This window comes from Caretta caretta, chromosome 16 (genome assembly GCF_965140235.1).
Source record: "Caretta caretta isolate rCarCar2 chromosome 16, rCarCar1.hap1, whole genome shotgun sequence".
Classification (NCBI taxonomy): Eukaryota; Metazoa; Chordata; order Testudines; family Cheloniidae; genus Caretta; species Caretta caretta.
Genome location: NC_134221.1, coordinates 5,394,452 through 5,406,864, shown reverse-complemented (window position 1 = coordinate 5,406,864; position 12,413 = coordinate 5,394,452). Strand labels below are relative to the sequence as shown.

The following is a 12,413-nucleotide window of genomic DNA, read 5'->3' as shown; positions in this document are numbered from 1 at the left end:
AGAGATGCTGGGAAAAGGCCCCTTTTTGGCAAGAGCCGTGCATACAGAAGACTAAATTGCCCTAGGGGAATTATCCAGGAAATACCTGCAGGGCCAGAGCAGGCAGTGAGAAAAATGGATTAGTGCAGATAGGCTGCCACAAGAGGAACTAGCTCCTAAGACTCTAATGAAGAGCAAAACCTCAGATGCCTCCCAAAATCAAAAGAGTCGTCCATTTCTCTGTCCTGAGCCACTAACCTGCTTCCACCCTAACCCAAGTAGTGTTCACATGCATGGCAGGCCCTATGGGGAGACAGGCAGCACTGTTCAATGACCCACGCTAAAATGAGCTCTATCTAACAGGGATGACCTCCCCGTTCTCCCAGGCCAGGCAGCGAGCTAAGCAGAACTATCAGCCTCTCACTTGTTTTCTCATTTATTTCCACCTACCCTCCCGCCTTCCAGCAGCTGTTGCTAATTTACTCATTCCACCCACCCATGCTCCCTCTAGCAGCTGCTAACTCATAATTTACCCTGTTCATAGAAAGGTGGGTGCAGAGGAGAGGAGAAACCGAGGCTACATCATTAGAATAAAGAGAGATGCTCCAGGATGCCAGCTGCCACTTGGATTCTATGTGATAGGCACGATGTAAGAACCTAGTCAGATTCCTGCAACCAAATGAGATGAAGTGTCCGTTCCGCCTCTCAGCCATTCACCCTCCAACAGAGCAGTGATGTGAGAGGTGGACTAGATGGCCTAAGGGGCTATTTCAATCCCCACAGGGGCTAGCACAGGGCTGTTCCTTACAGCAGGTTTATCTAGGGCTTTGTCCAGTCTAGTTCATGCACAGTAGGCTTTCCCTGCGGAGGCGACTGTATGATCTTCTGGCTCTCACAGTCAGTAAGGAGCAGAGGAGATGAAGGAAGCCAGAATCATTCTTCGGCGGCAGAGATCTGCAGTGTAGCTCTGGCAGGAGGCACCTTTCCTGATCACAGCACAAACTTTTTGCATCTAGAGAGCACCCCCACTTACTATCAAGGAGGGGTGCTCTCCCCTGGGCATTGGCACCTTGCTCATCACCACGGTCCCTTAAGGAGAACATGAGTTACAAACACACAAGGGGAAAACAGGCCTCCTTGCTGGGAACAACAGCCAGCCTCTGCAGTAGGGAATACAAGCTACCAGTTCCTTCACTGAGAATTTGCAATCTACAGGGCAGTTCCTTTGCTAAGGTTAATTGTCACAGCCCCTTTTGAAAAAAGAACAGGAGGACTTGTGGCACCTTAGAGAGTAACAAATTTATTTGAGCATAAGCTTTCGTGGGCTAAAACCCACTTCATCAGATGCATGCATGCATCCGATGAAGTGGGTTTTAGCCCACGAAAGCTTATGCTCAAATAAATTTGTTACTCTCTAAGGTGCCACAAGTCCTCCTGTTCTTTTTGCAGATACAGACTTACACAGCTGCTACTCTGAAGCCCCTTTTGAGTCCATGGAGCTAGGACGAATTCCACAACAGGACCTGCCCACCAGCTGTTGTGAAACACAAACAGAGAAATAAAAGTCCATATTACAAAAGTGCACTGCAGATAAAGCCACTCACCCCTCCATCTGTCGTTCCTCATCCCAACAGGAAGTATTTTGAACTAAGGGGCAGCCATTGTAGGAATTCCCCACAGGGAAAGAATGCACAGGCTGAGAAATGTCTTGGCCAACTTAAGGAAGAAAAAAGCCTGTCAACTCACAGCTCATTAACGGAGTCATTTATGGCTGAATCCACACCCATGCCCTGTCCTTTAGCCTTCCAATTCTAATGAGATCCTACCTCTTCACGAATACTACGCTCTATAAGTCTGCCACAGAAGGGGCTGGTTCCAGCACTATATTTTGAAAGGCTTCTCCCTGCAATAACGATATAGACACATAGCTGCCTTACAAACGAGAGTAGACTCTAATTGCTGCCTCTTCATTTTCTGCCTCTAAATAGCAACGAGAGCAGCCACCTCAGGAGGGAGACTAAGATCTGTCTGCAGTAACCGGGATGGAGCAGACGTACAGGGGTTTAGGGTGTTTCCATGGAGAGGTGGAGATTTAAAAATACCCATATTATGTTAAAAGGAGTGAGATGCAAAGTTCCCCCTCAGACTAATTCGTCCACTTGGTGCTAGTAGGTATTAGGGATATGGAGCACAATTCAGCGCATAATTTGAAGCTCTGGATAATATGCAAAAAGCATCCCAGAGCACCAGGGAAATGGAAATCAGCTAAATTAAACCCATTCAAACTCCATTTCCTACGCCAGGGCTATAAAGAGTGACGGCCCTTTACCAGAGATGGTTTTGCAGAGATTGGAGTCAGCGAACCCTTTCATATAGCACTTGAAGGGGGAGATTGAGCAGTGGGGAAGGATGCTGACTATTGCAGCGCAAAGATTGGAAGTGGATCACAGAGAACGAAATGCAAGTAGGAGACTGCAGAGTAGGTGGCAGCTGGATCTCAACCCGTTCATTAAACGGTTTTAAAGCAGACATTTCATTCTCTGCAGCACTTTCCTTCCTGTTACAGTGAAACAAGTCGTCAAATATTATAAGGGACAGCGTTTTACTCCCACTGGATGAAAATGAAGATGATGGGGAGTAAGGGTTGACTTGGGAGCTCCTTTGCTTTCAGATATTTTCCCCATTGATTGGGGGCAGGGGGGAAATAAATGTGCCCCTGACTTTTGATCCCCTTCCTTAATGCTCCAGTGAAGGATCTAGATTTTAAACAGAACGACAAATTAATTTTTTTTATTGTTAGCAGCAAGACGCTGTATTGCACATTAATAGAAAGAAGTGACTTTCCCTTCCTATGGAATTGTGGTATAGTAAAATATGGACTGTCCTTGTAAAGGGAAATCTTTCACACCAAGTATGTACACGAGAGAAGCTCCAAAAAAAGGACAGGTATTTAGAAATGTGCTCAGTGTGCTCAGAGGAGGTGGGCTCCCTTGCCAGCAAACCAGAATTTTTAGGCAGGTTCTTTGAACGTTTACTCAACCAGGATCAGATTATGTCCTATGTAGAACGTTAACATTTTATTGTAATTTTGCCTTAATAAGCACAAATAAAATAATTACTTAAAAAATGTAAACAGCAAACTCTGTACAAGCGTATTGTAAGCTCTTTAGGGCAGGGACTTGCTCCTTCTATCTGAACACACTAGACAGATATAGGGTAAGAAGTGAAACCGAGGCACAGAGAGGGGAAATGACCTGGCCAAGGCACACCAGTGGTCAGAGGCCAAGCCAGGAACAGAACCCAGGTCTCTCCTGACTCGCAGTCCAGTGACCTAGTTGCTAGGCTAGTCCCGCGACCTGTACCATTAGCCCACAGCCTGGGCCATTAGCCTGTTGCGGTTCAGTGCTGTATTAGTTACAAGGTGTCGTGTCTCCAAGATAACCTATGAGAAGGAATGAAGAGTTAAGTTGTACATATGTCCACTTACTCCCTTCCTCCACCAGGGAACTTGATGGACTGTAACCAGAATGGCACGAGCAGCACAGGGTTAACCATGAATTACAGCTGGCAATAATTACACCTTGGAGCCTGCCTGTCTGTGTGATCTCTGCAGCTCTCTTAAGAGCCACTCTCAAATCACTCCAATTTCACAGTCCTAGCTCAGGATCAACTTACCATGCAGACTAAAAAGCAATGAAAAGCATGGAGAAACCCAGCTCTTTTGACTCCATCCTAACAGAGCTTGACTGGAGTTTCTCCTCTATGCACTGCTTCTTGGATGTTAAGGAGTCATTGGAAGAGTAGCCCCCTACACACAGGCATTCGGTGCTCAGATCAGTTCTCGCTCGCGTTTGCTCATCTTGCAAGTCACACCTCTCCGCCAGCCCAGCAGAGGCTTGTCTTGGGCAGCTGGGTACGTAGTTACCATCTCAATGGCATACAGGCTGCTGACAATTGGATTGTACCTGTCACTGGAACACAGCCTCATCACCCCCTCGACATTCCACATGAAGTTTCCAACAGTGCATTAGATTAAACATGGCTATCTTAAATGAAGTGTCTAATTTTTATAACAATTTTTACGTGGTGGCTAGGGCTGCATTTTAACAAAGAGGCTCTTCGTTCCGGTTTGAAACGTGTCTCTTCAAAGCAAAAAAATTCCCTCCTCATGTCCTCTCTATTCAGTCTGCTTTGCCAAAAAACATTAGTTTGAATGTTCTCTCTGTGATTTGTTGAAGGCTTAAGATTCTGAACATATGACATTGCTGTATCAATAACATGTGTGGTGATTTTCTACAGATGTACTCTTTTGAGCTGTATCTCCGAAGCCTAAATCAATAAAGACAAGAAAAAAGTCACAGTGAATTATTTTCTGAAAATCACTTTATTGCCTAGCAGGGTAATTGTGAACGCACCTAGAGTGACGAACTGTGGAATGAGCAATGAAGCGCTCTCTATATGGCAAAAAGAGGAGCAATTCATTTCAGCCTTATTTACCACAAGTCTTTTAACCTATTAGAACTCCACAGAGCTACAAACTTTGACTTTTAACACTTCTGATTGTCAGTATTAATCCAGGGTCCTCTTCCCCTTTAAAAGAGGACTGCAAGTGTTTTTTCCTTCTTTTTTTGCTTGTTTTTTACTTTAAAAAGCCCAGCAATGCCAAGTCTGGTTTTGCTGAATGACTTACTAGATGGCCGGGTGTGGATTGTGAACCCCCAACCATGGCAGAAGGGACAAGGTTTCAAATCTTCAGATTCTCTAACTGTTTCTCAGGCGTTTAAGTTCAATAGATGTTACCAACAACAAAAACAGTCTAAAAAAGTCTCTTCCCCTGTCAATCAAGTTATCCCCGCACGATGTCTGATGCCATGACCTTACCTGTGCTCCATGGAATGGTTCCAGGAAAACAGGTCAGGCAACATCTGAATTTGTCATGTAAACAGGATAAAAGCCTCTTTCAAGAAATAAACGTGTCAGACAGAACACCGCCAAAAAAGGAGCACAAACCTTAATATATTCCTCCCTTTCAGCTCACCCTAGTAAGTGGCTGGCTGAGGCTACAGTTTCAAATTTCTATGGTTACTGGGGGTTGGAAGTTCACCACAGTGATCTCCACTAAGAAGGGCGTCTCGGGTTTTCAGTCTCCCGACTTCCAGGCACCCACTCTGAGCTTTCGCCCCAATAGCCAGACACAACCAGGGCTCCCATTGTAAGTTCCCGCTGACAACAGCCACCAGCTTTGTCGCATGCACAACCCTGTCACTGGGGAGGACAACCAGTCCCAAGGCTCTTCTCACTAGTTATCATAGGCACTTAGATGGCCCCCAGCACCGCAGTATCTGGGCATCTCACAATCTTTAATGTATTCATCCTCAAGCTCCCCGTGAGGTGGAGGAGGGGAGAGGAACAGTCCTGGCCTCAAAGTCCTTTCAATCTAAAGGAAGGAATATTATCTCCATTTTACAGATCACTGAGGCACAGAGAAGAGACTTTCCCAGACCACGCAGGGAGTCAGAGCCAGAAACTTGAGCCCAGATCTCCTGAGTCCCAGCGTGGTCCATTAAACATAAGGCCAGTCTTCCCCCACGCCTTCCTCAGCAACAGAACCTTACCGTCACCCCCCAGGCATCAAGGTGGGGAAAAACTGGCATTAGCATCTTTGCCCCTTGCAATTAAGGTACCAAGAAAATTAAAGCAGAAAAACAGAAACCAGAGTCTAAAAATGGGAAGACATGTTTATTGTAAGACTTCCCTCCTTAAAATGCTCAACTCTCCCCTCCCACACAGAAGAGTTGCCACATCACAGGCTAGTAAGCCACTTCTCTGAATCAGGGTAGCACATCCCAGGAGGCAGAGGGCATGGCTCAGAGGGCATGGCTCACCCCCACTACACACACAAGTGACATGCCTGATACAAGAGGGCAGATTACAGCAAGATAAAGGCCAGGCCTTTTTTCCCTTTCTCTGGTGCTTTAACATCAGGGAGTGGTTCTTATAGGTCAGTCAGGGTGTCTTTACAGGAACAGTGCAGCAAACTATGCAAATACAATCCTGGGTCTTCCATATTCCCCTGAACCGCAACATGCATCCCATTGAGTAACACCGATTTCCTGTCAACAGGACCCTTTCTTCCCACGGGATGGTTGGAATTTTAGAACCGAAAGCATTACTGGAAAACAGCCCAAACACAGATTGATCTGGCCCCTAAAACATTAAACTCCCCTCCATTCACTCTCATGAACGTTGCACTGAGTGAACCAAATCACAGCGGGAAACCACTCTCTGTCCCAAAACAGGCATCATTTCCCCTCCCCAGCACATCTGGAAGCATAGCAGCAGGATTCAGTTACCATTTAGTTCTGACTGCATCCCCCATCCCATGCACATTTACGTGTCGCACCTATTACAGAACTAATCTGGATACCACAGGCAGCCAGCCAGCCAGCCATGCCCTAAAGCAAACATGGGAGGCACCTGTTACCTGAAACCCCACCCAAGAATGAAATGTCAGATTGAGAGTGCTGCTCCCAGTGGTAGTTTAGAAGTTAAGTTGTTTTAAATCATCTTGGGGGAGGGGATTTATGCAGAAGTACCTGAAATTAATCAACCCTACAACACTGGCATTTGTTCATGGTTTGTGCTAATCAAATCCCTAAAAAACCATCTCCAAGGAAAGTGAAGGATAGCAGATTACGGTGTTCCTTTGTCATTTGGAAGACAAGTCCCTCCATGCTGTTGTGCGCTATTAGAAAGAAGTTCAATGTTTGTTGTTCTGCAGAAGCTCAGTAATTGGTAAAATAACCAGGCCTCAGGTGGCAGTTTCGGAGGAACAGGTTTCCATTTAATCCTTGTTTTCTGCTGCTGCTCTGATAAGGCTGCACACTAACCCTCTGAATTTTACTGTCCATTGATAATCTATTCATGAGGTTTTTTGAAAACACTACATCTTAGCTTAGAGAGCACCTGAGCAGACACTCCCACCCCCAGACTGAAACTGACCAAACGCTGGTCAGTTTCAATACTGCTAGTCCAAAACATGTGGGCTACAGAGAAACAGACTGGAATTACATCTGCTACTGGGAGAAAGCTATGGATAGCAGCCAAGACACTGGAGATGATGCATCCTCCAGCATTCTCTCTCCCATTCCCTTCCAATTTTTCATATCATCCTTTGGCTGGTAGAGTTAGGGCTAGATTTTCAAAAGCATTTAGGCACTGCTGCACTCAGTGTTACACCTAACTGATTTAGGAGCCTAAATATCACATTTTTAAAGGGAGTATTGCTCTTAGAAGCCAAAATTCCATTGATAGTTGATGGGATTTAGGCACTTAGGAGCCTAAGTCACTTTTGAAAATGAGACATAGGCATTGCGAGCTGTGCACAGCAACACCTAAATACCTTTAAAAATCGGGGCTTCTGAGTTTTCCAAACTCAGCTGAGAAGGATCATCCTCGGACATGATGACAATCTGAAGACCCAACCCTATCCTTTACCAACCCATCACTCTCCATCCACCCACACTTAACTATACCACCTCTGCCTCCCCTCACATCTCTGCCTGATAGTGCCCATCCCTCCAGCACAGAACGACTAGACAGGACAATTATGGGTCACCTAAGACACAGTACTGAAGATCCTACAGGAGCACACTGGCACTGTGAAATGTCAGTGGGCACTCCCTGGATAAGAAGAAAGCTTTTTATGTACTTTCTACAGATAATGAGATAGAAACTGCTTACATTCCACTCAGGGCCGGCATTAGACTTGCTGGGGCCCAGGGCAGTAACTAAGGAGCGGGCCCCCCACCCCCGCTGAAGCCAAAAAGCCCGAGCCCCGCCACACTTGCGGGGCCCCTGTGGCATGGGGCCAGAGATGACCGCCGATAGTGGGGAAGGGGCAGAGTGAGGGCATCTGGCTTCAGCAGTATAATTGAGCATGCTCCATCTGTGTGAGCATTCTCAGTACAAGCCAAGCAGCAAATCTGCAGGGGCACATGACCCTGCATGTCCCCCCAGACGCATTGCCTCTGCGTGAGGCCCCGGGCAATTGCTCTGCTTGCTACCCCCGAACGCCAGCACTGATTCCACTGTAAAAATCTCTCTCATAAACCAGGTTTCAGAGTAACAGCCGTGTTAGTCTGTATTCGCAAAAAGAAAAGGAGTACTTGTAGCACCTTAGAGACTAACCAATTTATTTGAGCATGAGCTTTCGTGAGCTACAGCTCACTTCATCTGTAGCTCACGAAAGCTCATGCTCAAATAAATTGGTTAGTCTCTAAGGTGCTACAAGTACTCCTTTTCTCATAAACCAAGGACACTGCCTTTTTGTTGACTTTCCGTCATCAATATTAGCCAGAAATTACAAACACCGTGTACAGGTTTGGCATGTGACTGAAGAGCAACCTACTGAAGCCCCAGAAATCAGCACTTCCACAGTCCAAATACATGAACTCTTGGAACTGAAGTGGCTCTCACAGGACTGGTGTATGTGCATTAACGGTGTCTGTGCATTAATACACTCTGAAATTCAGAGCCAAGGCTCTGCAACTCTCTAGTTTTTAGTCTATTCCTATGCTCTGTGCCACAGCCTAGAAATCAGCCAGTCAGTTTTCAAATGAACACAGCACACACATATACTTCAAATCCTACAAAACAAGCTCCTTCACCAAACTTGTCACTGCCGAAAGAAGACAGCAGAGGTTACTATGATGGGCAAAAAGTCCACTTAATTTCTTTAAGGGGAAAATAGGGGAAACCTCTTTTAACCATTGTAGCTGACAATTCTACTCTCTCAAAGTGAGGAATTTCAGTGAGTAGTTTTTTTTTTTTTTAGTGCATATTTTGTTCTTGATCAGTCATCATAACACAGGGTGGATGAGCAATTTTTGTGCTTGGGCAGGCACAGTTCAGCAAGACTGTTAGCTCATTGTTAAAATAGCTCTACTTTTTAAACAAAGCTATGGCTTGTCAGGCTCCTCCCAGCTCTGATACAGAAACAAGAACCTGACCCAGTGCAGGATGAATACTCTCCCACTAGTCTGAAAATAGATCCACGGGTACAAGCATCTTGTAATATTTCAGCAAACAGAACCACCCAAGTGTAAAGATTTACAGCAAATAGCACTAATTGCCAGTGACTCCTGACTATCTGAACACATTACTAACAGAGAACTCTTATTTTTATTAAATCATCAAAGGCTTGGCTTACAAAGCCTGTAAGAAGTAACTTAGACATGATTACTATGTATTTATTCTCCCTCTGCATAAGTCACCTTCTACTCATTCAAAGGTTAGATGGAGGGTTGCAGGGTCTGATCCTGCATGCATGGACAATTCCTCCATTGAGGAATCCCATTTTAGTCATTGGGATTCTAGGAAGGAGTAAGGTCCAGCATGTGATGATAAATATATAGGACCAAACCTATAGGGAAAGTCACTCGCCATTCCATTGCTATATTAGCCCACTTCATAATGACCAGCGCACCATGCACCATTAGGCGCTGTCCTGGCCTCTGCGCAATAAGGAAAGGGGTGGAGAAAGGAAGAAAGCAGCCTGAGTTGGAACATCTACACGACAATTAAACAGCCCTATGGCCTGAGCCCTGCGAGCCCGAGTCAGCTGGTACAGGCCCACCGCAGTGTCTAACTGCAGTGTAGACATACCCTAAGTGTACATCTACACAGCCACAGCAGCGAGCCTCCCAGCCCAGGCTGATGGACTTGGCTCTACAAATAGCTGTGTAGACGGAGCTTTGAAGTCCCTCTCCGCAGGCGTCAAGAGCCCGAGTTCCTCCAGCACAAGCTAACCTGAGTCCAGAGACCCAGGCGGGGAGGCTCCTGCCATGGGCTGTGTAGACATATCCCGAAAGGGTCAGATTCTGCCACCCTTCTTCATGCTGGATAGTACCTTAGTCCACAACGCATAGAGTCAGGTACTATTCAACTTAAGGCTGTCAGAAACAGATCCATATGCTGCACTGGAGAGGAGAGACACCACTAACACAAAAACTTTTGTACAAACCCAAATTCTGCCCCGAACACCTTACACACACAAAGTCCCCTGTCTCAGGAATGGACAGACCGGTTTTCCTGGGTAAATTAACCTGATTTTTAAGAAGTTTATACTGGTAAATTCACAAGTTTTTAGTTAGCTTGCAGAGGAAAATATTGGCCTTCTGTTCCCCTGAGAGCCGTGTGGAGGCGACCAATATTATGTCATTCTGGTTAAATCTGAAGTCTTATTACAGATCTGAAGTTTTGGTCTGGTCAACAACATGCTGGATGGTCCTCTCAGGGAGGCTCATGGACAGACACTGGTCAAACATTCAGAAGCCCTTAACTATTCATATTAAAATTCACACTGCTTGTGTTTTATAGTAACTTAAAAATTCTTTATACTGGACATTAAGAGCCATCTCTTCCTGGTCACACACAGCTATGCAAACATCGGTATCGTCATGAGATTTCCTGGTTCTCCGAATAGATCCACACACATAGAGAGACTGAAGCAGCTGGGTTCATTGCCGCACCACATTCCGGCTGTGTAAGCACTATCCTCTCTCCTCTACGCTAGGGACTGACCACAAGGCTTGGGAAGGTTTATTTTCAGATTGGTTTAGATCCTCACGAACCATGTCATTTAAGACTTTAGAGAAGGAAATAGCTAAACCCAAGACTTGGTCACCATCCTATTTCTCAGCTATCCTCCTATAGGCAAAGGGGTCACACATCTTCCAGACACGGGCATTTTTTGACCCGTGCTGGTGCATTACTGGTCAGGAGCCATTGGAGTGGGGAGCGATTCCCACCGCTACAAGGAGGTTTACAACTAAAACGACCCTGGGAACCACAGGGCTTTGGGGTCCTAGCCCTCATTCCACCCATTGTTGCTCTTGTATGAATCCCCACGGGGAGGGACATCCCACTGAGAGGGACCCTTCTGTCCTGAACTCTGGACAGCTCTGGACTCTCTTCAGCCCTCCTCTGCTTCTGGGTAAGGCTCTTGTGACACTCTGCAGCTGAGCGTGCGGCGCAGGGCTGAGTTAATACAATAGCCCGGCTCCTGCTGGCCTTCAGTGCAGTCTCCCGAGGCCGAAAAGCACCGCAGCCCCCAGCCCCCCTCATCCCCTGCCCTCAACCGAGGAGGAGATGGCGGAGCCAGCACTACCCTGTGTTTCCCAGCCAGCCGGTCCCTTCCGGGGACGGGAGCCTGCGCCCACGGGGGGCGAGCCAGGGGCTCACCTCGCGGCCCCCCTCAGGCTCTCCGACATGAAGGGAGCACAAGGAAAAGCTCCCACAGCCAGCGCCCTGCGCGGCCCACGGGACTCTGCAAACCCTGTGTCCGGCTGCACCAGGATGCACCGCCCAGCCCCACTCCCTGCAGCCTCCCCATTAAATCAGCCCCCCGCAGGAACACGCTGCACCCCCCGTGCCCCGCAGCCTCACCCACAGACCGCGCCCCGCAGGGAGCCGCGAACCCCGCACCCCACCCCAGCTGCTGGCGCAGCGGAGCCGGGCTCTCCCCGCCCGGCCCCTCACCTGGTTTGCCGGGCCGCAGCAGGCAGGCTCCGAGGACGATCCCGGGGAGGAGGAGGGCTCCGAGCCGGGGGGCAGGCGCTCTGCGGGCCGCCACCATCCTTCAGCAGCGCCGGGGACTCATTGCAGCGGGGTCCGGCCGGGCGCGGGGGCGGGAGGGAGAGCGCGGCGGCCACCGCCGGAGCTGCGAGGAGTCCGTGTGCCGGGCGGGGAGCGGGAGCGGGGGCGGGCCAATCCCGGCACCGCCCGCACAGCGCCGGGCCCGGCATGCGCGCCCCGGGGCCGGGAGAACCGGACCCACCCACCGCGCTGGCAACCGGGGCGCGCTGCAGGGCGGGGGACGGGAACAGGTGCGGGCCGCGGCGGCCCCGGGGCAGGGGGCTGCGCTGGGAACCTGCCCCCAGTGCCCCAGCTCATTCCTGCCCTGCCCACCCCGGCTCCAACTCACTGCTGCCCCAGGATACTGGGGACCTGCCCCCCAACTCACTGCTGCCCCGGGATCACCCCCCGGAGCTGCTGTCCCGGGACACTGGGGACCTGCCCCCCGACTCACTGTTGCCCCGGGATCACCCCCCAGAGCTGCTGCCCCAGGACACTGGGGGCCTGCCCCCCGACTCACTGCTGCCCCGGGATCACACCTCCTAACTCTCTGCTCCTGTAGGGCACTGGGGACTGCCCCCAGTTCATTACTGTGTTGGGATTCCCTCCCTGGCTCTCTGCTCTCCTGGGACGCTGGGGACCTAGCTCCAACTGAATGATGCCTGGGACCACCCCTTGGATCTGGTGCCCTAGGGAACTGGGGACCTTCCCCCGTCTCCCAACTCTTTACTGCCTTGGGATCATCCCCTGGCTCTCTGCTCCACTGGGAACCTGCCCCACAACTCATTACTGCCCTG

At 48.9% G+C, this 12,413-nt stretch overlaps 1 protein-coding gene across 1 annotated transcript in view; it reads right to left on the bottom strand.

The window, feature by feature from the left end:
• NPDC1 (neural proliferation, differentiation and control 1) overlaps positions 1 to 11,751 on the bottom strand; it is a 132,550-nt gene extending 120,799 nt beyond the window's left edge. Inside the window, exon 1 of the mRNA XM_048822439.2 lies at positions 11,521 to 11,751. Coding sequence (XP_048678396.1) covers positions 11,521 to 11,617 — 97 coding nt within the window. The 5' untranslated portion in view covers positions 11,618 to 11,751. The remainder of the gene's footprint in view (positions 1 to 11,520) is intronic.
• Positions 11,752 to 12,413: the final 662 nt, after the last annotated feature.